This window comes from Bufo bufo, chromosome 4 (assembly GCF_905171765.1).
Source record: "Bufo bufo chromosome 4, aBufBuf1.1, whole genome shotgun sequence".
In the NCBI taxonomy this organism is placed as follows: Eukaryota; Metazoa; Chordata; class Amphibia; order Anura; family Bufonidae; genus Bufo; species Bufo bufo.
In genome coordinates this window covers 564,179,810-564,207,207 of record NC_053392.1, presented here as the reverse complement: position 1 = coordinate 564,207,207, position 27,398 = coordinate 564,179,810, and the positions used below count along the sequence as shown (strand labels likewise).

Sequence of the window (27,398 nt, the reverse complement as noted above, 5' to 3'; positions counted from 1 at the left end):
ATAGATCTATGTGTTTTTGACTTATTATAAAAGTATATTATAAGTATATTGCACCCCTCTGTGTATCACACATATCGATAGCACACCTATACTAGTCCTTAAAATGACTTTTGTGGCCCTATTAACTAACGTTTGGTGTCCTTAACAGCCTGTCCCTGCTCCACACAGCAACCTCTTCCTACACTGGCAAAACACTGTATGTAAAATGGAGGCCAGATCAGGTTTATTTATAAGGTAGGGGGTATGTCCATGTGCTGAAATGTCTCAATTGGCTGTCCTGTACCACCTGATGGATGTCTCATGGGTCAAAGTTCTTCATAATGTAAAAGAATATGGCGGGCGCAAATTTCTCCATATGTTCGCATGTTCGGAGAATCGCGAACAGGCAAAGTTCGCCGCGAAACGACCGCCGGGCGAACCGCAAGGCCATCTCTACTTGTCACATCTTTCCCTATGCTCAGCTCAAAGTGAAATTGCAAAGACCGCTTGGGATGAGGCTTTTAAAGGGCTATGACATCACAGGGGCTGGCTAGCTGCTTATTGCCTGTCTGCCAATGGGTGATCGCGAGTTCCCGGGCTTCTTACTTTTACTTTTATAACACTTTGAAAGGCTATTTTATAAGCATTGGGGAATGAACCTTAGAGGCAATGGGGCATGCTGGAAGAGAACAAACAGTGCTGCAGGGTGAGAGGGCATCTCCACCATGTCCTAGCAGAAGTGGTTCAATAGCAGCAAAAATAGCCTTAGTCCTGAATCAGCCAGAACAGTTAATAGGGTATTGATGGCCATAGATGGCTGCATGTGGAAGTTATTCATTCTCTCTGCCCACAAGCATGTGACTGGGCCTCAGTGCTGGACCAACTTGTAAGTTTGAGGGGCTGCTAAAATGCTGTACATACGCACAAGTGGGTGTCTTCTTCCTGCAGTAGAATGCCCTGCTACAAGGCGACAGCATTGAGAGAAGAGGAGTCTCCATTCCCACAGAGTAAATGGCCCTACATATGAGACAGCTACAGATGCAATGGCTACATTGATGAAGAGGTAAAACAAGTGCGGGAGGAAGCAAAAGGCTAAGTGAGGCACCTGGGTCCCTGAAAGAGGACATAGTAGGGCTAATGTGAGTAGATACCCTGGCCTGTTTGTCTGACCCTGGGAACATTGGAGCAGTAGGAACAGTAATGCCCTGGGCAAATATGACATCTGCCAGGGGAAAGAGACCATGAGCGTAGGCACTAGAGGTCTAGAGGCATCAATATCACCACTGGATAAGGAAGATCCCCCCTTGGAACTAGTGATACTTTAATTATGGACTGTATATAGTTGCAGAGACTTCATATATATTGATGGACTTCATGTGATCTGCCTTTAAGAGACTGTAACTGAAACATGTATAGTACCCTTATAGTGAGTGAGGTAACCGACAAGCACATGTAACTGTGATTCTATGTTTGATGCAGTAAGCCCTTCTGTAGGGTGAACATGTACAGTTGAAGTCATAAGTTTACATACACCTTAGCCACATTTATTAAAACTCAGTGACCCAGATTTACTAATGGTAAAGATGGATTAAGCTTAAGATGGTCCGTCTAGACCTGCACCAGATTTATCACAGGGGCTCAGCCTGGATGATAAATGTGTTGCAGGGACAGACAATTTTTTCTGACTCTATACCAACTATTGGCTGGCTTATTTTGAGATGATGGCAAAAAATGGATCTCTTTTTGAGCATGTTCGAAAAAGTTGTAGAAATCCTAGATGCACAGTATTGCGCTTATAGTTTATGGGGAAGAGACACATTAGTAAATCCCAATCCTGACATTTCATCATAGCACACATTCCCTTTCTAGAGCTATGGAGTCAAGAATGTGAAATGTCATAATAATAATAGAGGCAATTATTTATTTCAGCTTTTATTTCTTTTATCACATTCCAGGGCCTCAGAAGATTCCATACATATGGTTGGTATTTGGAAGCATTGCCTATAAATTGTCTAATTTGGGTCAAACATTTTGGATAACCTTTCACAAGCTTCTTACAGGAATTTAGGCCTATTCCTCTTGGGTCAAGGACCCTCTTTTTTTCCCCTACCCATATATTTTCTATGGGAAATGAGGACAGTCACAGGGCTTTATGATAGCCACACCATAACCTTCAATTTGTTGTACTTAAGCCATTTTGCCACATTTTTGGAAGTATGCTTGAGGTCATTTTCCATCTGGAAGACCCATTTGTGCCAAAGCTTTAACTTCTTAGCTGATGTCTTGAGATGTTGCTTTAATCTCTCCACATAATTTTCCTTCCTCATAATGCCATCTATTTTGTGAAGCGCACTAGCCCTTTCTGCAGCAAACCACCCCCACAACATGATGCTGAAAGCCTCCTCCTTTGTCCTCTATACATAACAAAGGTCTTTATTGCCAAACAGTTCCATTTTTGTTTCATCAGATTAGAATTTTCTCCGAAAAGTAAGAACATATGCAGAGTCAAACTGAGACCTGGAGCACTTTTGGAGCAGTGAATTCATCTTTGTTTAGTAGCCTTTCAGGTCATGTTGATAAGTGACTAGAGATGGCCTTGCGGTTCGCCCGGGGGTCGTCTCGCGGCAAACTTTGCTCGTTTGTGATTCACCGCACATGCGAACATATGGTGATATTCGGACGCGCCATATTCTTTTGCATAGCGCCGAACTTTGACCCATGACACATCCATCAGGTTGGATAGGACAGCCAATTGAGATGTTTCAGCACATGGACACACCCCCTACCCTATAAATAAACCCGATATGGCAGCCATTTTACATTCAGTTTTTTGCCAGTGTAGGGAGAGGTTGCTGTGTGGAGCAGGGACAGACTGTTAGGGACACCAAACACTAGCTAATAGGGCCACAAATTCCTTTTAAGGGCTGGTATAGGTGTGCTATCGATAAGTGTGACATACAGAGGGGTGTAATATACTTATAATATACTTTCTAACATAGAAAGTATATTATAGTGCATAAATATTGTGCAGCCGTTGTGTGCGGTTCTGCTGAGATACCTCAAGCTAGATAGAGGGACAAACGGTATTGGAATAACTAATTGCAACTGGTGTGATATACCTGTTCCCCCCCCCAAAAAAAACTGATTGAGGGGTGTGATATACCTATAATATACCTTCTAACATACACTGCTCAAAAAAATAAAGGGAGCACTTAAACAACACAATGTAACTCCAAGTCAATCACACTTCTGTGAAATCAAACTGTCCACTTAGGAAGCAACACTGAGTGACAATCAATTTCACATGCTGTTGTGCAAATGGGATAGACAACAGATGGAAATTATAGGCAATTAGCAAGACACCCCCAATAAAGGAGTGGTTCTGGAGTGGTAACCACAGACCACTTCTCAGTTCCTATGCTTCCTGGCTGATGTTTTGGTCACTTTTGAATGCTGGCGGTGCTTTCACTCTAGTGGTAGCATGAGACGGAGTCTACAACCCACACAAGTGGCTCAGGTAGTGCAGCTTATCCAGGATGGCACATCAATGCGAGCTGTGGCAAGAAGGTTTGCTGTGTCTGTCAGCGTAGTGTCCAGAGCATGGAGGCGCTACCAGGAGACAGGCCAGTACATCAGGAGACATGGAGGAGGCCGTAGGAGGGCAACAACCCAGCAGCAGGACCGCTATCTCCGCCTTTGTGCAAGGAGGAACAGGAGGAGCACTGCCAGAGCCCTGCAAAATGACCTCCAGCAGGCCACAAATGTGCATGTGTCTGCTCAAACGGTCAGAAACAGACTCCATGAGGGTGATATGAGGGCCCGACGTCCACAGGTGGGGGTTGTGCTTACAGCCCAACACCGTGCAGGACGTTTGGCCTTTGCCAGAGAACACCAAGATTGGCAAATTCGCCACTGGCGCCCTGTGCTCTTCACAGATGAAAGCAGGTTCACACTGAGCACATGTGCTCAGTGTGAACCTGCTTTCATCTGTGAAGAGCACAGGGCGCCAGTGGCAAATTTGCCATGTGACAGACGTGACAGAGTCTGGAGACGCCGTGGAGAACGTTCTGCTGCCTGCAACATCCTTCAGCATGACCGGTTTGGCATTGGGTCAGTAATGGTGTGGGGTGGCATTTCTTTGGAGGGCCGCACAGCTCTCCATGTGCTCGCCAGAGGTAGCCTGACTGCCATTAGGTACCGAGAGGAGATCCTCAGACCCCTTGTGAGACCATATACTGGTGTGGTTGGCCCTGGGTTCCTCCTAATGCAAGATAATGCTAGACCTCATGTGGCTGGAGTGTGTCAGCAGTTCCTGCAAGACGAAGGCATTGATGCTATGGACTGGCCCGCCCGTTCCCCAGACCTGAATCTAATTGAGCACATCTGGGACATCATGTCTCACTCTATCCACCAACGTCACGTTGCACCACAGACTGTCCAGCAGTTGGCAGATGCTTTAGTCCAGGTCTGGGAGGAGATCCCTCAGGAGACCATCCGCCACCTCATCAGGAGCATGCACAGGCGTTGTAGGGAGGTCATACAGGCACATGGAGGCCACACACACTACTGAGCCTCATTTTGACTTGTTTTAAGGACATTACATCAAAGTTGGATCAGCCTGTAGTGTGTTTTTCCACTTTAATTTTGAGTGTGACTTCAAATCCAGACCTCCATGGGTTGAAAAATTAGATTTCCATTTTTTTATTTTTGTATGATTTTGTTGTCAGCACATTCAACTATGTAAAGAACAAAGTATTTCAGAAGAATATTTAATTAACTCAGATCTAGGATGTGTTATTTTTGTGTTGCCTTTATTTTTTTGAGCAGAGTAGAAAGTATATTATAGTGCATTTGTATTGTGCAGCAGTTGTGTGCGGTTCTGCTGAGATACTGCAGCTAGATAGATTGACAAACGCTATTGGAATATCTAATTGCAACTGGTGTGATATACCTGTTGCCCCCAAAAAAACTGATTAAGAGGTGCGATATACCTGCTTCCACAAAATGCTGATTGATCGGTGTGATATTCCGGCTTCCACAAAATATTGATTAAGGGGTGTGTGATACAAGCTTCCACAAAATATTGATTGAGGCCTGCAATACACCAGCTTCCACAAAATATTGATTAAGGGGTTTGATATACCAGCTTCCAGCAAATACTCATTAAGGGGTTCTATATACCTGTTTCCACAAAATACTATTAGAGGGGATAGATATACCAGCTTCCACCAAATATTGATTAAGGGGTTTAATATTCCAGCTTGCAGCAAATACTAATTAAGGGGTTCTACATACCTGTTTCCACAAAATTCTGATAGAGGGAATTGATATACCGGCTTCCACCAAATATTGATTGAGGCCTGCGATACACCGGCTTCCACCAAATATTGATTAAGGGGTTTGATATACTGGCTTCCAGCAAATACTCATTAAGGGGTTCTATATACCAGTTTACAAAAAAAACTGATAGAGTGTGTCACGTACGCACCCGCGTCTCGCAACCAGGGATGGGTCTGTCAGGGACCCCAGACTACCTCCAAGCTCTCACTCCGCGCACACCACACAGTCAGGCCGCTAAGTGAGTGTAGTTCACTCCCAAACACGCACAGACACAACACCCCAAACACCAGCTGCCACTACTGACTTTGACGTAAGCCAGAAATGTTGTACACTCCACATATATAGGTTCAGCTCACATGCAATCACACGTTCAGGCTATGGATTCTTTAGATCAACAAGGCGGACTTATAAATGGAATATTTTATATACAAAAACTAGTGCAGTGTTTACAAAAACAGATGTAAGATGAGACAAAGTAAAAATAACATACAAAACAGTAAGAGTAAAATAAATGGGTAAAAACAGTAAATAAGAACTTACTGCCCCGGGAGAAGGTGAGGAAAATGGCTAACCGTCAGCTCGACCGTGACTCCCACATGGTGTAACACTGAAAATATGTCCATGCAACAATTTTATAGAACTAGGATTGGTTTCCAGTTTCCGGTCGGCCCAGTCATTGACTAACCAAATCCTAGTTCTTTCATTAGGGGACAATTAATGAAGGGAGTGGAGGGCAATGAATATTGAAATCTCTTTGTTTTAAAGTTTTCAAATCTCCCTCCAAAATGAGCCCCCTTCCTCCAGTATCTGGTTTATCAGGGGGGAGCAGATGCTTCTTTGAAGCTAGTACCTGGCAGCCAGAGGTGTAAGATATGACAGGAACATGAGGAGAACTGTCCATCTGCATCTCCTGTAGCTGGCAGAGTCCCATCCTGCCCGACTCCACCCTGCTGGAATAGAATGCAGGCTTCAAAGCACTCAGCCATTTGGTGAATGACCATTCTATCTAGCAAAAATTACACCTTATACAACAGACACACAGCACATATACTTCTATAATAGCTACTACAAGTATGCACCCCCACATCATATTCATGACAGAGGGGATTGATATACCGGCTTCCACTAAATATTGATTGGGGCCTTCAATATACCTACTTCCACAAATACTGTACTTCAATAGGGACTTTGTCACAGGGTCATTTTGAAAATGACAGGCAGAGGAAGAGGCATGCCTTTCCGCAGGGGTGGTATGGGTCGGGCAGGTGCACCAGGCCGGAGCCTAAGTGGGAAGTTGGAGAAGGTGCGTGCGATTACGTCAAAGGACGCACCAGAGCACTCTCTGCTGTGTGCACCCCCAAAGACACCACCACCACCACCACCATAGCCCCTCCACTTGAGTCACAGGAATTATTTTCCCATCCATTCCCAGACCTTACTGATGCACAGCCATTCTTGGCATTGGATCAGGAAGAGGAGGTAGCAACGGCCGCCACCCAGCGTTCTGACGACAGTACCCAGATTAGCCCAAGGACAGAGGTCCCCGCTGTTGCTGCCTACTCCGAGATCTCTAATGTCAGTGGTGGTGAAGGCAATGATGATGACGTGTCAAAGGATGGCACGTGGGTGCCCACAAGAGAGGAAGAGGAGAGGAGTTCAGAGGAAGAGACAGAGCAGCAAATAGGGAGGAGAAGGAGGAGAAGAAGGCAGAACTCGCAGTGCACAGGAGGCAAAAAGCCGACTGCAAATGTATCTGAATCGAGCCATCCACCATGCAAGGTCACATCTGGTGTTCCCAGGACGCCGGCACATGGCTCCGCAGTGTGGGCTTTTTTTTAACGTGTCAGCTGCTGACAATAGTGTTGCCATCTGCAGCCTGTGCTGTCAACGCATAAGTCTCGGTAAGCCCAACACTCACCTAGGGACGACTGCCTTAAGAAGGCACCTGGCCTCCCATCACCGAGCCCAGTGGTAGCAACACCGTCAGAACCCACAAAGCCACACTCCCGGAGCTCCTTGTCCTGCCTCTTCTCCTTCTCCTCTCTCCTCCCATTTGTCCTCCACTCCACCTTCCACTGTGCCGTCATCGTGTTCACCTGGCAAAAGGCAGGCTTCCATGGCCCAAATGTTCGAGTGTAAAATGTTCGAGCGGAACTGCTATCCCGGCAACTACTGCTATATAAACTGGTGGACTCGGAGGCCTTTAGAAAATTTGTGGCCATTGGCACACTACAATGGAAGGTCCCGGAAGGAAATATTTCTCTCAGAAGGGCATCCCAGAGCTATATGGCCACGTTCAGCGGCAATTGAATATATCTCTGGCACACAGTGTCGGTGCCAAGATACATCTGACCACAGACACGTGGTCTAGCAAACATGGGCAGGGAAGGTAACTTTTACTGCCCACTAGGTGAACCTTCTGACAGCCGTCAAGCATGTAATTCGTGGCACCCGTGTGGATTTGGTGTTGCCACCACAAAGGCCTTCTTATCCTCCTCCTACTCCATCCTTCGTCTCCTCCTCGGCTGACTCTTCCTTTTCCACTGCTACCGTCTCTTCCGCTGCACCCCCCAAGCTCCCAAGAACCTATTCCACGTGCCAGATGAGACGTTGCCATGCTGTGCTGCGGTTGTTGTGCCTGGAAGCCAAGAGCCACATCCGTCCTGCACTGCTTTCAGCTCTGATCACAGGCCGATCAGTGGCTAACCCCACTCAATTTGACAGTTGGTAAAGTGGTGTGCAACAACGGTGCCCATCTGCTGAGCGCACTGAAACAGGGCAAAATGACACAGGTTCTGTGCATGGCACACATCCTGAACTTAGTCATGCAGCGATTCGTTGCCAAATACCCCGGGGTCCAGGATGTCTTGCGGCAGGCCAGGAAAATCTCTGGCCATTTTAGAAGAACTTACACGGCCATGGCTCGCCTTGCTGACGTTCAGGGCCGTCTTTAATATTGATTGGACCCTGGGAAAATATTTTTACTTGGGCCCCCTGGATCCCGCCTTCCCACACCTTAGCAGGCAATCACGCCCTCCACCACAACACACACACAAAAAATCCACACATCTGGTAGAGTACAGTGAATGACTGTAAATACTTCCAGTTCTGAAGACTCCAGCGGCCCAGGATCAGTGCTCTGGGCAGCTGGGCTCAGGCTGGAAGTGGGCACCGCTCTGCAGGAAGGAGATCAGGGCTCGGCTCACCCTAGCGTTACAGTGCACCCCAGCACCCCACAGTAGGCAGTATAGCACCCTATAGTATACAGCAACTCACAGTATCCAGTATATCCCCCTATAGTATACAGCACCACACAGTATGCAGTATAGCACCCTACACTATACAGTACCCCACATGATATAGTAGAGCAGTATAGCAGCCCACAGTATACAGCACCACACAGTATGCAGTATAGCACCCCACACTATACAGTACCCCACAGTATATAGTAGAGCAGTATAGCAGCCCACAGTATACAGCACCACACCGTATGCAGTATAGCACCCCACACTATACAGTACCCCACAGTATATAGTAGAGCAGTATAGCAGCCCACAGTATACAACACCTCACAGTATACAGTAGAGCAGTATAGCACCTCACCGTATACAGCACCCCAAACTATACACAATACAGCACCCCACAGTATACAGCACCCCACACTATACAGTACAGCAGTATAGCACTCCACAATATACAGCACCCACAGTATACAGTATACAGCCCCCCACACTATACAGCCCCCCACAGTATACAGGCCCCCACAGTATACAGCCCCCACAGTATACAGGCCACCACAGTATACAGCCCCCACAGTATACAGGCCCCCACAGTATACAGCCCCCCACAGTATACAGGCCCACACAGTATACAGGCCCCCACAGTATACAGGCCCCAACAGTATACAGCCCCCCACATTATACAGGCCCCCACAGTATACAGCCCCCCACAGTATACAGGCCCCCACACTATACAGCACCCCACTGTACAGTAGTTTACAGTATATTAGCATAACAGCCCCTGTCACCTTTTTCTGATGTAATCTTCACAAAAAAAGCTCCACAGTTAAGACAAACTTCGGTAGAAAGGACCTTGATGACCTCATAGCCATGTGACCAGTAATATTGCTAGGTTACTGGTCACATGGTGATGATGTCATCTAAGGTCCTAGAGAATCACAGCTCTCACAGTACGCTGCCTGGAGTGCCGGCAGGCATGGCAGCACCCCCTGTGTAGCTGACAGCCTGACACCCGGGGCAGTGGCTAGCAGGGCTCAAGAGGCAGCTGCCTTGGGCCCCCCAGGAGCAACTGGGCCCGGGGCAGCTGCCCCTTTTGGCCCTTGTTAAAGATGGCCCTGCTGACGTTCAGTGGCGGCACCACCTTCCTGTCAGACGTCTGATTTGTGACAGCCCGACATGCTGAAACTCCACCTTGTATATGCTTTATAGGCTGCTCCAGCAGCAACGTGCCATTAATGACTACCTATACGAACTCTGCAGCAGGACAGGTTTTGGGGAGCATGGTTTCTTTTCACCGCGCCAATGGCTGCTCATGCGTGATGCATGCAGACTTCTGTGGCCATTTGATGAGATCACCAAACTGGTCAGTCGCAGCGAGGGCACCATCAGAGACATCGTACCTTACTCCTTCTTTCTGGAGCGTGCATTGCATCATGTCATTGATCAAGCCGTCGAGGAGCAGGAGCTGGAAGATGAGGAAGTCGCAATGCTGAATGAATTCCCAGGGGGGCTACTCCATCTGAGACAAGTCAGCAGGAGCCTTAAGAGGAGTCAGAGGAAGATGGTGTCTGAAGGGAGGAGGAGGAGCAAGAAGAGCAGGCTTTAAACTTTTCTGGGATCCCTGGTGTTGTCCGTGGCTGGGGGGAGTAGACAGAGGATGACATTCTCATGGGCGATGAGCAGGAGCCAGGCCGCTCCACCGCTTCTAATTTAGTGCAAATAGGGGCCTTCATGCTCCAGTGTTTGAAGAGGGTTCCCTGTATAAAAAGCATAAAGGGAAAGGACCAGTACTGGGTGGCAACATACTTAGACCCCCGCTACAAACACAAAATGGCGGACATGTTACCAGCATCAAAGAGGGCTGTCAGAATGCAGCATTTCCAGGCCTTGCTGCGAGAGATGCTGCATTCTGCTGTTGCTGGCGCTGGCAGAGAAATTTCCACCTACAGCGAAACAGGTGCAAGTACCAATCCTACCGGGCCTGCAAGAAGAGGGCGGTTTGATGATGTGTTGGTCACTTCAGATATGAGATCATTCTTGCAGCCAACCCATCGACAGTCGCCCTCCGGATCCAGCCTCAGGGATCGACCGACAGGTGTCCGACTACATCGGGTTAACGGCCAATGTGTGCAGGCTTGACCTGTAGCCAGAGCTGGCACAATTTGCCATGGAAGTGTCCTGTCCGAAAGGACCTTCAGCCCAGCAGGGGGATCGTGACCGATAAGTGCACTCCCCTAGCTCATGACAATGTGGACTACCTCACATTTCTAAAATTGAATGAGGCATGGATCTCAGGGGAATTCAACACCTGTGACGACCACGTTTAATTGAATTTCCTCATGCCAGCCCACACAAATCCGCCACCACCCAGAACAAAGAATGGTCCCTGTCTTATGTAAATACAGTGGCATAAAAGGCCTTTTCTGTCCGGTGAATGCCTAATGTTTGGGGCCTGTACTCCACTGGCCTGCAGTAAAATTGTTATCCAATGACCGTCTATTATACCTCCAGCCACATAATCACTTGATCTTTCGGAGGAATTCAACACCTGTTACGACCACTTGTTATCGAATTTCACCTATTTTAAACTAATGCATTTGACATGTATTTGTACTGGACTACAGTAAAATCGTTATCCAATGACCGTCTAATATACCTCCATCCACATAATCACTTGATCTTTTATGTCCGGTGAATGCCTAATGTTTGGGGCCTGTAATCTAACTGGCCAACAGTAAAATTGTTATACGGTGACCGCCTAATGTACCTCTAGCCACATAATCACTTGTTCTTTTCTGTACAGTGAATGCCTAATGTTTTGGGCCTGTTTTCCACTGGCCTGCAGTAAAATTGATATCCATTTACCGTTTAATATACCTCCAGCCACATAATCACTTGATGTTTTCTGTACTGTAAATGCATAATTTTTGGGGCCTGTACACCACTGGCCTGCAGTAAAATTGATATCCAATGACCCTCTAATATACCTCCAGCCACATAATCACTTGATCTTTTCTGTATGGTGAATGCCTAATTGTTTGGGCCTCGGAGGAATTCAACACCTGTGACGACCACATGGTATCTAGTTTCACCTATTATCATTTGGGGTTTATTCAAGAGGGGGGATTTCATTAGCCATGTTTTTAATCCAATTTTATATTTTTAGTTCTTTTAAACATATGTATTTGACATGTATTTGTACTGGCCTACAGTAAAATTGTTATCCAATGACCGTCTAATATACCTCCAGCCACATAATCACTTGATCTTTTCTGTCCGGTGAATACCTAATGTTTGGTGCCTGTACTCCCCTGGCATGCAGTAAAATTGTTATCCAATGACCGTCTAATATAACTCCAGCCACATAATTACTTGATCTTTTCTGTCCGGTGAATACCTAATTGTGGGGGCCTGTACTACACTGGCCTGCAGTAAAATTGATATCCAATGACCGTCTAATATACCTCGAGCCACATAATCACTTGATCTTTTTTGTACTGTGAATGCCTAATGTTTGGGGCCTGTACTCCAGTGGGCTACGTTAAAATTTTTAGCCATTGTTCGCATAATGTACCTCGAGCCACATAATCACTTGTTCTTTTATGTCAGGTGAATGACAAATTTTTTGTGCCCGTACTGCAGTAGCTAAAAATAAAACTCTTCTAGGCTCCAGCAGGGTACATTTTTGAGAATTTCCCTTTAAGACGCATAAAAATGGCCCCTTATTAAAATACATATTTTTTGTGGGAATTTTTGTCATTGATCCCCCTTTGGTATGTCACTGTCCATGTTGTGGGACTATTTGTGTACTTCTAGTAAATATTTGGTGGCTGCAAATATGACATGAAGGTTTTCCAGGTTCGCCTGCCATTAAAGTGAATGGGGCCCGCCGCGAACTTGCGGTTCGCGAACATTTGATCGCTTTCGCGCGATCGCGTTCGCGAACTGTCCCGGCCGATGATCGTCCATCACTATAAGTGACACATTTTACTGTCGATGTTGATACTTTTGTACTTGTTTCCTCCAGCATCTTCACAAGGTCGTTTGCTATTTGTATTTTTCTACCAAAGTACGTTCATGTCCAGTAGACAGAATGCATTTCCTCCCTGAATGATGGCTGCACTAGAAGTGCCTGGCAATAGCTTTCTCCCCTCTTCCCATTCAGAACATATGCACACTTGGCTGAGTCGACCATACATGAAGATTGAGGGTGGGGGAAGGGGCAGGAGGGCTAGCAGTTAGAAAATAATAGCTGTCTTTCTGAGGTTCAGTGACCGTACCTTTGCTCTTTACCCATGCTTAATAAATTGATGTGTTGCAAGATAATGCACTTTAATTTGATAATCAGATTCCATTGTGTTAGTGCAGATCTCATAGTTGATATACCCATTAGAAGGAAATCCTTTCATGTTTGAGATGCACAATAAAAATGACATTTCCTAGATACTGCTGTGTGAAGACTATTGGCAAGCAGTGATATGAGGATTCAACATGCAGATAAAAAGTACATTAGAAGAATTAATGGCATGGAAGTAAATGTGAACAAATATGTAATGTCGCACTAAAAATGAGGTGGAGAACCACCAAGAGGTGCACCCACTAATCAGACAACACCCAGTCTGAAAATAGTGAATTAAAATGAATAATGGAAGTGGGGCACACTCTAAAAGTATAGGGATCTTTATTAACAAAATATATATATAATAGCAGCAAAAATAAAAATAGATATAAAACAGCAGATAAAATGGTACCGACAATAGGATGGGGAGTGGAGGGAAATAAAATAATAAATCAATATAAATAACAATTACATAGGATATATTCAATCGACAATAAATTGTAAAACCTTTCAATAAATATGGATCCCAATATTGATTAAGAGTGTTCAGTTCAAATTTTCAATAAATATATAATCAATAAATATATAATCAATCCACTGGTTGTACTTCATACGATATTCCATGTGGGATTCATGCGGTAATATAGATTTGTCCTTTACCGCAGACAGTCCTCTATCACCACTATATTTTTAGAACAAAGTCCCCAAAGTCTCAAGCATATGCAGCCTGGGTATATAATAGTATAGTAGTCAGGCTGTTCATATGCACAGCGGCGTCCCGCTATATTTGATATGAAAAGCGATCGCTTGCTGGAGATAAACAAGAGCTTACCCGAGGGTCTTTCAGTGCTGGATCATGGGCTCTCGACTCGGTATATTCGACCTATCTCCGGTCTGCCTCCGGTCTCAGGAGCTGGTAGAAAACTTTGAATTTTGGCGCCAGTGAGATTTGTTTGCTCCACGAGGTATGGTCTCCTCCCGTGTAATGGCAATGACTCACTTCGGCACCTCGCTAGTTGAAAAGCAATATGTCCAGACTTCCTCGGTCTTGCATGGGCTCTCCAGTCGTTGGGGGGATAGTACCAGACGCGTTTCGGGGATTTGAAGAAATGACCCCTTCCTCAGTGGTTAGTTTCCCCCTACTTGTGTTCCTCTTAAATAGTGGGTCAGGTGTATCACAAGGACTGGTTCAGAATCCAGGATTTTTTAGAATTGGGATCCATACATTCAATATCTAACCTTAAACATAAATTCACAGTGATATTCCTATTATAATTTATCTCGACATAACTGTATAAAGAGTCAGCCCACATGACTGATTATTGAATATGCCGTAATGTAAATGCATTCCAGATACATTGGAATATACGATATCCATATAATTGTAAAAATATAAATATTAAAACAAGTAATAAATATATATATATAGAATGAATAAATACAGGAGCATCTATTCTCCACGATAATATGACTGCATTGTAAATGCATTCCAGATACATTGGAATATACGATATCCATATAATTGTAAGAATATAAATATTAAAGCAGGTAATAAATATATATATATATATAGAATAAATAAATACAGGAGCATCTATTCTCCACGATGATATGGCTACATTGTCAATGTCCAGTCTCTCCTGGCTCAGGCTTATTGTTATTTTTTGATATTCCTCTTAACAATGTATCTTGTAAAAACGCATTGGTATCGCCTATTAGTACTATGCGGCTCCACTGTGTCTCCAAGGGTTTTTTTGGGTTTAGGTTGATAATCTCCAAAAATATTCAGGTCCCAAGAGTAATCATTGTCGGATGTAGACATTTATTGTAATAACCGCTGTTGCGGTCATAATGATGCTTTACTAGTTTTATGACAGAATTTAACCCTTAGAGACACATAATGTCGGCGCATCGGAAGTATTATGTCACTAGAATGGTGATCAAATACTGGGACACGTTTCTATAACGAAATCAGGTAGTTCGCTATATGATATTTTAATATCAATGTGGTATTTTCTTCTTATTGAAATAGTTAGGGTTAAAGAGTCCATCTAAAATCCTTTTAAACTGTCATTCCCTCTCTACTTGATCAAAAATAAATATAACAAGGTAGTGTAAATATACGTGCGGCTTCAATGCGGTTCTGTTCTTGGTGTTTTAGATTCTTGTGTAGATATCTGTATAGAATAAATTAGAAAATTATATCTACACAAGAATCTAAAACACCAAGAACAGAACCGCATTGAAGCCGCACGTATATTTACACTACCTTGTTATATTTATTTTTGATCAAGTAGAGAGGGAATGACAGTTTAAAAGGATTTTAGATGGACTCTTTAACCCTAACTATTTCAATAAGAAGAAAATACCACATTGATATTAAAATATCATATAGCGAACTACCTGATTTCGTTATAGAAACGTGTCCCAGTATTTGATCACCATTCTAGTGACATAATACTTCCGATGCGCCGACATTATGTGTCTCTAAGGGTTAAATTCTGTCATAAAACTAGTAAAGCATCATTATGACCGCAACAGCGGTTATTACAATAAATGTCTACATCCGACAATGATTACTCTTGGGACCTGAATATTTTTGGAGATTATCAACCTAAACCCAAAAAAACCCTTGGAGACACAGTGGAGCCGCATAGTACTAATAGGCGATACCAATGCGTTTTTACAAGATACATTGTTAAGAGGAATATCAAAAAATAACAATAAGCCTGAGCCAGGAGAGACTGGACATTGACAATGTAGCCATATCATCGTGGAGAATAGATGCTCCTGTATTTATTTATTCTATATATATATATATATTTATTACCTGCTTTAATATTTATATTCTTACAATTATATGGATATCGTATATTCCAATGTATCTGGAATGCATTTACAATGCAGTCATATTATCGTGGAGAATAGATGCTCCTGTATTTATTCATTCTATATATATATATTTATTACTTGTTTTAATATTTATATTTTTACAATTATATGGATATCGTATATTCCAATGTATCTGGAATGCATTTACATTACGGCATATTCAATAATCAGTCATGTGGGCTGACTCTTTATACAGTTATGTCGAGATAAATTATAATAGGAATATCACTGTGAATTTATGTTTAAGGTTAGATATTGAATGTATGGATCCCAATTCTAAAAAATCCTGGATTCTGAACCAGTCCTTGTGATACACCTGACCCACTATTTAAGAGGAACACAAGTAGGGGGAAACTAACCACTGAGGAAGGGGTCATTTCTTCAAATCCCCGAAACGCGTCTGGTACTATCCCCCCAACGACTGGAGAGCCCATGCAAGACCGAGGAAGTCTGGACATATTGCTTTTCAACTAGCGAGGTGCCGAAGTGAGTCATTGCCATTACACGGGAGGAGACCATACCTCGTGGAGCAAACAAATCTCACTGGCGCCAAAATTCAAAGTTTTCTACCAGCTCCTGAGACCGGAGGCAGACCGGAGATAGGTCGAATATACCGAGTCGAGAGCCCATGATCCAGCACTGAAAGACCCTCGGGTAAGCTCTTGTTTATCTCCAGCAAGCGATCGCTTTTCATATCAAATATAGCGGGACGCCGCTGTGCATATGAACAGCCTGACTACTATACTATTATATACCCAGGCTGCATATGCTTGAGACTTTGGGGACTTTGTTCTAAAAATATAGTGGTGATAGAGGACTGTCTGCGGTAAAGGACAAATCTATATTACCGCATGAATCCCACATGGAATATCGTATGAAGTACAACCAGTGGATTGATTATATATTTATTGATTATATATTTATTGAAAATTTGAACTGAACACTCTTAATCAATATTGGGATCCATATTTATTGAAAGGTTTTACAATTTATTGTCGATTGAATATATCCTATGTAATTGTTATTTATATTGATTTATTATTTTATTTCCCTCCACTCCCCATCCTATTGTCGGTACCATTTTATCTGCTGTTTTATATCTATTTTTATTTTTGCTGCTATTATATATATATTTTGTTAATAAAGATCCCTATACTTTTAGAGTGTGCCCCACTTCCATTATTCATTTTAATGGAAGTAAATGTGTAAACAAAATCCTGTCTGCCAAGATAGGATACCCTCTAGAACTGATGTTACATTTTTGCCCGATAATTGAATTTGTGAAAACTCCTAGTTAGAAGGTGCAAGTCAAAATGCCTTCCCAAATATATCCCTCAGCATGATCCAGCTTAACCAACGTTTCTATAAAAGGCTGACAACCCCAACATTTTGTGTCTTCAGAGAGATGAGCTCTACGAAGGTCATTTGCATCATAGACACAAGCCATGCATTTAATTCCTGGTTCGTCTCATATCCACCCAGGGATATGGTCCCTACAAAATTACAATAGAAAAAAGGGGAAGCGAAAACAATGGACGCGGCACAAGAGCGCGCCATCTAATTAGAAAGTAGAAAAGTAGCCAATTTAACATATTTTTCACCCTATAAGAAGCAATTCCCCCAAAAAAAGGGTGAAAAACACCAGTCTGTCTTGTAGTGTGAATACTAATGAGCACTTCTATTGTGGAAGTGCTCATGAGTAAAGACCAGATAGCAGTGCTGGCTCTGTACTCACCGTTGCCTGGTCTTCGCTTGCGGGCGCCGCAGACTGTGCTGTGACCTGTGCATGTAGGTGTGCTATGTAACTTCATGCTGTACGACATTAGTTTATAGCACAGTGCATCAGGAAGAGCAGGAGGAGAGCTGGATCTCAGGAGTGGCGGCTTACAGAACATGAGAGATGAGTTGATTATTATAATTTTTTTAGGTCTGATTAACTTTGGGGGTCTGATCTGGTCTGATTGGGGGCCTTATTAATATTAGGGATCTAATGTGAGGTATTTTGGGGGTCTAAGCTGAGGTCTAATTAATATTAGGGTTCTGAGCTGAGGCCTGATTAACATTGGAGCTCTGATCTAAGGTCTGATCTAAGGACTGATGGAAAATATACAGTGGAGGAAATAATTATTTGACCCCTCACTGATTTTGTAAGTTTGTCCAATGACAAAGAAATGAAAAGTCTCAGAACAGTATCATTTCAATGGTAGGTTTATTGTAACAGTGGCAGATAGCACATCAAAAGGAAAATCGAAAAAATAACTTTAAATAAAAGATAGCAACTGATTTGCATTTCATTGAGTGAAATAAGTATTTGAACCCCTACCAACCATTAAGAGTTCTGGCTCCCACAGAGTGGTTAGACACTTCTACTCAATTAGTCACCCTCATTAAGGACACCTGTCTTAACTAGTCACCTGTATAAAAGACACCTGTCCACAGAATCAATCAATCAAGCAGACTCCAAACTCTCCAACATGGGAAAGACCAAAGAGCTGTCCAAGGATGTCAGAGACAAAATTGTAGACCTGCACAAGGCTGGAATGGGCTACAAAACCATTAGCAAGAAGCTGGGAGAGAAGGTGACAACTGTTGGTGCGATTGTTCGAAAATGGAAGGAGCACAAAATGACCATCAATCGACCTCGCTCTGGGTCTCCACGCAAGATCTCACCTCGTGGGGTGTCAATGGTTCTGAGAAAGGTGAAAAAGCATCCTAGAACTACACGGGAGGAGTTAGTTAATGACCTCAAATTAGCAGGGACCACAGTCACCAAGAAAACCATTGGAAACACATTACACCGCAATGGATTAAAATCCTGCAGGGCTCGCAAGGTCCCCCTGCTCAGGAAGGCACATGTGCAGGCCCGTCTGAAGTTTGCCAATGAACACCTGAATGATTCAGAGAGTGACTGGGAGAAGGTGCTGTGGTCTGATGAGACCAAAATAGAGCTCGTTGGCATTAACTCAACTCGCTGTGTTTGGAGGAAGAAAAATGCTGCCTATGACCCCCAAAACACCGTCCCCACCGTCAAGCATGGGGGTGGAAACATTTTGCTTTGGGGGTGTTTTTCTGCTAAGGGCACAGGACAACTTATTCGCATAAACGGGAAAATGGACGGAGCCATGTATCGTGAAATCCTGAGCGACAACCTCCTTCCCTCTGCCAGGAAACTGAAAATGGGTCGTGGATGGGTGTTCCAGCACGACAATGACCCAAAACATACAGCAAAGGCAACAAAGGAGTGGCTCAAGAAGAAGCACATTAAGGTCATGGAGTGGCCTAGTCAGTCTCCGGACCTTAATCCAATCGAAAACCTATGGAGGGAGCTCAAGCTCAGAGTTGCACAGAGACAGCCTCGAAACCTTAGGGATTTAGAGATGATCTGCAAAGAGGAGTGGACCAACATTCCTCCTAAAATGTGCGCAAACTTGGTCATCAATTACAAGAAACGTTTGACCTCTGTGCTTGCAAACAAGGGTTTTTCCACCAAGTATTAAGTCTTTTTTTGTTAGAGGGTTCAAATACTTATTTCACTCAATGAAATGCAAATCAGTTGCTATCTTTTATTTAAAGTTATTTTTTCGATTTTCCTTTTGATGTGCTATCTGCCACTGTTACAATAAACCTACCATTGAAATGATACTGTTCTGAGACTTTTCATTTCTTTGTCATTGGACAAACTCACAAAATCAGAGAGGGGTCAAATAATTATTTCCTCCACTGTATATTTTTTCTTATTGTCCTCTTCTAAAAGCTAGGTGTGTCTTATGGGCAGGTGCATCTCATAGGGCGAAAAATATGGTATATCTTTGGGATAGGGACCCTCTTCCTCTAGGTGCGCTACTAAACTGGGCAGCGTCCTCTCCTGGCTCAGATAATGAAGTATAATTGCTCAATAAATTCAACGAGCTTCTATATAACCAGTAGGTTTTCTATCAAACTTAGAAAATCTCAGGAGAAAACTATGAATCCTAGGAGAACTAATCTACTCATCTCTGGGGGCACTAACAAAATGTAGCTATTTTGATTTCCTTCCTCCTCTTCATTAGTCCATTAAGTAGAAATATAACAAATTCTGCTACATCTGCTTAACTCACTTCCCCTTTACACTTTACAGACTGAGAATCAACGCTTGTTTCCTCATTAACACAGTTCCCATATACTTTATCTCCAGTAGAGATGGCCTTGCGGTTCGCCAGGTGGTCGTTTTGCGGCGAAATTTGCTCGTTCGCGATTCGCTGAACATGCGAACATATGGTGATATTTGCACACGCCATATTTTTTTACATCGCGCCTAACTTTGACCCATGACACACCCATTAGGTGGGACAGGACAGCCAATTGAGACGTTTCAGCACATGAACACACCCGCTACCCTATAAATAAACCCAATCTGGCAGCCATTTTACATTCTGTTTTTTGCCAGTGTAGGGAGAGGTTGCTGTGTGGAGCAGGGACAGACTGTTAGTGACACCAAATGCTAGCTAATAGGGCCACAAAAGTCCTTTTAAGGACTGGTATAGGTGTGCTATCGATACGTGTGACATACAGAGGGGTGTGATATACTTATAATATACTTTCTAACATAGAAAGTATATTATAGTGCATTTGTATTGTGCAGCCGTTGTGTGCGGTTCTGCTGAGATACGCAGCTAGATAGAGGGACAAACGCTATTGGAATAACTAATTGCAATTGGTGTGATATACCTGTTGCCCCCAAAAAACTGAACTTAAGGGGTGCGACATACCTGCTTCCACAAAATACTGTTTGAGGGGTGTGATACAACGGCTTCCACAAAATTTTAAATGAGGGGTGTGATATACTGGTTTCCACCAAATATAGATTGAGGCCTGCGATACAGCAGATTCCACCAAATATTGATTAAGGGGTTAGATATACCAGCTTCCAGCAAATACTCATTATTGGGTTTTATATACCTGTTTCCACAAAATACTGATACAGGGTATTGATATACCGGATTCCACCAAATATTGATTGAGGCCTGCGATACACCGGCTTCCACAAAATATTGATTAAGGAGTTTGATTTACCAACTTCCAGCAAATACTCATTATTGGGTTCTATATACCTGTTTCCACAAAATACTGATAGAGGGGATTGATATACCGGCTTCTACAAAATATTGATTGAGGCCTGCTATATACCTGCTTCCACAAATACTGCTCTTCTATCGGAACTTTGTCACAGGAAGAGGAATTATTTTCCCATGCATTCCCAGACCTTACCAATGCGCAGCCATTCTTGGCATCAGATGAGGAAGAGGAGGTAGCAACGGTCGCCACCCAGCGGTCTGACGACAGTACCCAGATCAGCCCAAGGACAGAGGTCCCCGCTGTTGCTGCCTACTCCGAGATCTCTAATGTCAGTGGTGGTGAAGGTGATGATGATGACGTGTCGAAGGATGGCACGTGGGTGCCCACAAGAGAGGAAGAGGAGGGGAGTTCAGAGGGAGAGAGAGAGCAGAAAATAGGGAGGAGAAGGAGGAGAAGCAGGCAGAACTCGCAGTGCACAGGAGGCAAAAAGCAGACTGCAAATGTATCTGGAGTCAGCCATCCACCATGCACGGTCACATCTGCCACTCCCAGAACGCCAGCACATGGCTCCGCAGTGTGGGATTTTTTTAAATGTGTCAGCTGCTGACAATAGTGTTGCCATCTGCAGCCTGTGCTGTCAATGCATAAGTCGCGGTAAGCCCAACAGCAGTCACCTAGGGACGACCTCCTTAAGAAGGCATCTGGCCTCCCATCACCGAGACCAGTGGGAGCAACACCGTCAGAACCCACAAAGCCACACTCCTGGCGCTCCACGTCCTGCCTTTTCTACTTCTCCTCTCTCCACTCCACCTTCCACTGTGCCGTTGACGGCTGTCAAGCATGCAACCCATGGCACCCGTGTGGATTTGGTGCACTGCACCCCCCAGCTCCCCAGAACCTATTCAGCGTGACAGGTGAGATGCTGCCATGCTGTGCTGCGGCTGTTGTGCCTGGAAGCCAAGAGCCACACCGGTCCTGCACTTTTTTCAGCTCTGTGGTCAAAGGCCGATCAGTGGCTAACCCCGCTCAATTTGACAGTTGGTAAAGTGGTAAAGTGGTGTGCGACAACTGCGCCAATCTGCTGAATGCGCTGAAACAGGGCAAAATGACACACGTGCCATGCATGGCACATGTCCTGAACTAAGTCGTGCAGCGATTCATTGCCAAATACCAGGACGTCATGCAGCAGGCCAGGAAAATCTCTGTCCATTTTCGAAGATCTTACACGGCCATGTCTCGCCTTGCTGACGTTCAGCGGCGACACCACTTGCCCATCAGACGTCTGATTTGGTTTTTTTTCACCGCGCCAGTGGCTGCTCATACGCGACGCATGCAGACTTCTGCGGCCATTTGATGATCACCAAACTGGTCAGTCTCAGCCAGGGCGTCATCAGTGACATCGTACCTTACGCCTTCTTTTTGGAGCGTGCATTGCGTTGTGCCATTGATCAAGCCGTCGAGGAGCAGGAGCTGGAAGATGAGGAAGTCGCAATGCTGAATGAATTCCCAGGGGGGGCTACTCCATCTGAGACAAGTCAGCAGGAGTCTAAAGAGGAGTCAGAGAAGGATGGTGCCTGGGGGGAGGAGGAGGAGCAAGAAGAGCAGGCTTTAAAATTTTCAGGGATCCCTAGTGTTGTCCGTGGATGGGGGGAGGAGACCAAGGACGACATTTTTCTGGGCGATGAGCACGAGCCAGGCCGCTCTACCGTTTCCAATTTAGTGCAAATGGGGGCCTTCATGCTCCAGTGTTTGAAGAGGGACCCCCATATAAAAAGCATAAAAGGCAAGGACCAGTACGGGGTGGCAACGTACTTAGATCCCCGGTACAAACACAAAATGGCGGATATTTACCAGCATCACAGAGAGCTGTCTGAATGCACCCTTTCTAGGCCTTTCTGTGAGAAATGCTGCATTCTGCTGTTGCGGGCGGTGGCAGTTGCAGGTAACAATCCTACAGAGCATGCAATAAGAGGGCGGTTTGAAGATGTGTTGGTCGCTTCGGATATGAGATCATGCTTGCAGCCAACCCACCGGCAGCCGCCCTCCGGATCCAGCCTTAGGGAACCCCTAGACCGACAGGTGTCCGACTACATCAGGTTAACGGTCGATGTGAACGCTCTGAGAAGCAAGGAACCCCTTGACTACTGGGTGTGCAGGTTTGACCTGTGGCCAGAGCTGGCACAATTTGCCATGGAACTCTTGGCTTGCCCCTCGTCGAGTGTCCTGTCCGAAAGGATGTTCAGCGCAGCAGGTGGGATAGTGACCGATAAGCGCACTCGCCTAGCTCACATTTCTAAAAATGAATGAGGCATGGATCTCGGAGGAATTCAACACCTGTGATGACCACGTTTAATTGAATTTCCCTAATGCCAGCCCACACATATCTGCCACCATCCAGAACAAATAATGGTCCGTGTCTTATGTAAATACAGCGGCATAAAATGTCTTTTCTGTCCAGTGAATGCCTAATGTTTGGGGCCACGGAGGAATTTAACACCTGTGACGACCACGTGTTATCGAATTTCAACTATTATCATTTGTTTGTTTTTTCAAGAGGGGGGATTTTGTTAGCCATGTTTTTAATCCAATTTTATATTTTTAGTTCTTTTAAACATATGTATTTGACATGTATTTGTACTGGCCTGCAGTAAAATTAATATCCATCGATCGTCTAATATACCTCTAGCCACATAATCACTTGATCTTTTATGTACGTTGAATGCATAATTTTTTGGTCCTGTAATCTATCTGGCCAACAGTAAATTGTTATACGATGATCGCCTAATGTACCTCCAGTTACATAATCACTTGATGTTTTCTGTCCGGTGAATGCCTAATTTTTGGGGCCTGTACTCCACTGGCCTGCAGTATAATTGATTTCCATCAACCGTCTAATATACCTCCAGCCACATAATCACTTGATCTTTTATGTACGGTGAATGCATAATCTTTGGGGCCTGTAATCTAACTGGCCAACAGTAAAATTGTTATACGGTGATCGCCTAATATACCTCCAGCCACATTATCAATTGTTCTTTTCTGTATGGTGAATTAATAATTTTTGGGGCCTTTAGTCCACTGGCCTGCAGTAAAATTCATATTTATTGACCGTCTGATATACCTCCAGCCACGTAATCACTTGATGTTTTATGTACGGTGAATGCCTAATGTTTGGGGCCTGTACTTCACTGGCCTGCAATAAAATTGATATCCAATGACCATCTAATATACCTCCAGCCAGATAATCACTTGATCTTTTCTGGGGCCTGCACTCCCGTGGTCTAAAATAAATTTTTTCTAGGCTCCAACATGGCACATTTTTGACAGTTTCCCTTTAAGACGCATAAAAATTGCCCCTGATTAAAATACATATTTGTTGTGGGAATTTTTGCCATTGATTCCACTCTGGTATGTCACTGTCCATGTTGTGGGACTATTTGTGAACTTCTAGTAAGTATTTGTTGGCTGCAAATATGACCTGAAGATTTTTTCAGGTATGCCTGCCATTAAAGTGAATGAGGCCCGCCGCGAACTTGCGGTTTGCGAACATTTGATCGCGTTCGCGAATCGTCCCGGCCGATGTTCGACCATCACTGATCTCTGGTACTTTGGAACACGCTGACTTAAGAATTCGGCAAAAAACAACAACCACTTCATGTAGAAGTAAGAATTACAGAAGGTTGTACGTGCTGCCTGTCTCCTGAAGATTTGTCTCCATCTACTTTCTGTTAGATTATAGATTGACACCCCCTTGCTTTACCACATAGTTATAGACGAGTTTCCTTCATGGGTAAAATAGGGCAGATCATTGAACGGACTTTCCATTACTTGATATACCATACGAATACGGGGTGAAAGAAAACTGTTTTTATTAAACTTTTCACCAGAGATTTCTAGTGACCACTTCAGACACAAACATAGTAAAAGAAAATGTAATGCTGTAAGTTATTAGTTTTACAATGATACAATATTAAAGGAATGTGCTATTAAAGGATATGTCATAAATGTTAAGGTGGGAAGTCCCATTGAGAGAACTGGAGTCCCATCACATCCAGTTAGAGAATGATAGGAGAGGTGGTCGCTCCGCTCATGTATGCAGCTCTCTCCAGACAAATCTATGAAAGCCACATAAACAGGCTTTGAATATGCTCCAGTGGAAAGCCCTTTAACTGTGCAGGCTATATAATGATTTACCTTAGCTGTTAAATCTGCAATCAAACTGACATTAGCACTTGTGGAACATATACATAAAATGTATGTCATTGAAATCTAAATGAGTGTTTCAATTTTATGGACACTGTATCATTTACACATAATAATTTTACTATCTGAAAGTATGATACTTTTGAGATGTTAGTAGTGATATTAGTGAATGGAATAGTAGTAATAATACTAGTTAAATAGTAGCAGCTTGTGTAACAGAGTGAGGTATATTACTACCGCCTTTCACCATTGTAACACAATTAACAATAGAATACAATGTAATCAGCAAAAGTTTAAAAAAGTAAACAAATAAACAAATAATAATATATCCATCTGAAACCACCACAGTATTTCCTAAGCCAACATTACAGGATGTGCCACTAGCTATAAATGGATTTTCGTCTATATAACTGAATAATAAAAATGTAAGAAAATATGGCGGCAGAGTGTCTCTTTATATTTTTAAAAATACAATATAATCATAACATGCCACTTTTCAATGAACATGTAGATGTACAGTACAATAAACTAGACCTGTGCGTTGGTCTTCACTCCAGTTATACTAAAAATGACTGAATTGATTCTACATTAATTAAATCGGAAATTTTGTAAACATTTGAGTTGCATTCAATTTGGGCGCACTTTGTGGAGCGTGAGAGAGAAAGAAATTAAGTAAAAATGTGCTCGGTCCAGGAGACCTCAGAGTGTCAGACACAAATTTTCAAGCCAGTTGGAGCGCTTTTGATGTAGGTAGAATTGATTTGCACCCAAATTGAATCGGTCTACCGATCTGGCCGAATTAAACCTGAATCGGATTTTGAGCAATTTGCTCATCTCTAATTAGGACATTTGCAGTATTGTAATACATTTACATTCATTAGCATTGTAATAAAAATGATTGATACTTTATCCCTACCACATGCACAGAATAGGGGATCAGCATCTGGTCAGTCGGGTTCTGACCACCAGGACCCCCACCGATCACAAGAACAGGGGTCCTGTTCCTTCTGAATAAATAGAGTGGCCGGTCGAGCATGACAGCTGCTGCCCCATTCATTCTCAAAGGGGCTGCTAGACTCCAGCAGTTGAACCCCCACCGGTCAGTAGCATATCCCCTATCCTGTTAATAACTCAACACAACCCCTTCAAGACAAAGCCTTTAAATCGATAAAATAAAACTTTATCATCTCTTTTTGCATATAAAAAGACAAAACAATTCCACAGTAGTCTAATAATATCAATGAGAGTAGTAATAACTAATAGTCATATTCAATGTATTCTTGAATTGCATTAGGAAACAGGAGTACATCTACTACTGTAACCCTCTTACTTTTGGAATAGTCTGATTCTGATCAATGTTATCTAGTGCAGTGTTTCTCAATGTTTCTAAGCCATGTACCCCCTCAGATACCTGACATCAAAGTACCCTCAAGCCTTTGATCATAAAAAGCACAATATGAGGACAGTGGGAGTCACAACTTGTACCCCCCTAGTGTTCACATGCCATAGGATCTATACTTATGTCTGTAGTAAATTTCACCTACAACGTCAGTAGATGGCATTATCATACATAGCTTACAATACTATGACTATCATTCAAGGTACAGCTTTGTAATTGTATAAGTTGTATCTATAGGTGTCAACTACTGTACAAACCTTTCTATAGAACTTTAATGTAGTCCAATGGTTTAAAAGTATATATATATATATATATACACATAACACCTAATGATACATAAATGCAGATATTTCAGCAAGAAGAAAACTTTACGAGCTAACACTAGAAGATTCAACATCCTGCACAAACTTCTACGCACTAACACGAGATCTAGTTACACTTCACAATTACATTTCCTATCGTGAAACATTAGAGATGATACTTACAGTTGTAAGCCCTGTGGTCTGTACGCTGCTGCTTGAGCCGGACACAAAAGTCTTGTCCTTTTGCAGTCACAAAGCTCGCAGGCATCAGTCAGTTCTGAGCAGACTGGGTTCAGGTAAGTCAAATAGAACATGAGAAGGTAATAGAAATTCAGGGTCTCCATGGTGAGATTGTCCTTTAGAAGATTAGTAGCAATGTTATTTTAATTCCATTTTCTGTCCTTAACTTTTTTTTTTGTATGAAGTGAATTACAGCTGGGAGAGGGAACAGTTTGTATTCCATGCAGGCAACGTGTTCCTATTTTTAGTCTGCATTTACACTGACTAACCGTGAGTCGTTGTCAGGGCTCCTCCTGCCTTTAAGTTTGGAGAATTCAAATTTCACTCCCAAGTCAAATAATTGTGGCATAAATACGTGCACCCACCATCACCAGCTATTATCCTTTACATTGAGGGAAGTCCACGTCAAG

The 27,398-nt window shown here is 43.4% G+C and overlaps 1 protein-coding gene across 1 annotated transcript in view; it reads right to left on the bottom strand.

The window, feature by feature from the left end:
• The window catches only part of LHCGR (luteinizing hormone/choriogonadotropin receptor), a 345,065-nt gene extending 317,883 nt beyond the window's left edge, over window positions 1-27,182 (bottom strand). Inside the window, exon 1 of the mRNA XM_040430298.1 lies at window positions 26,932-27,182. Coding sequence (XP_040286232.1) covers window positions 26,932-27,092 — 161 coding nt within the window. The 5' untranslated portion in view covers window positions 27,093-27,182. The remainder of the gene's footprint in view (window positions 1-26,931) is intronic.
• Window positions 27,183-27,398: the final 216 nt, after the last annotated feature.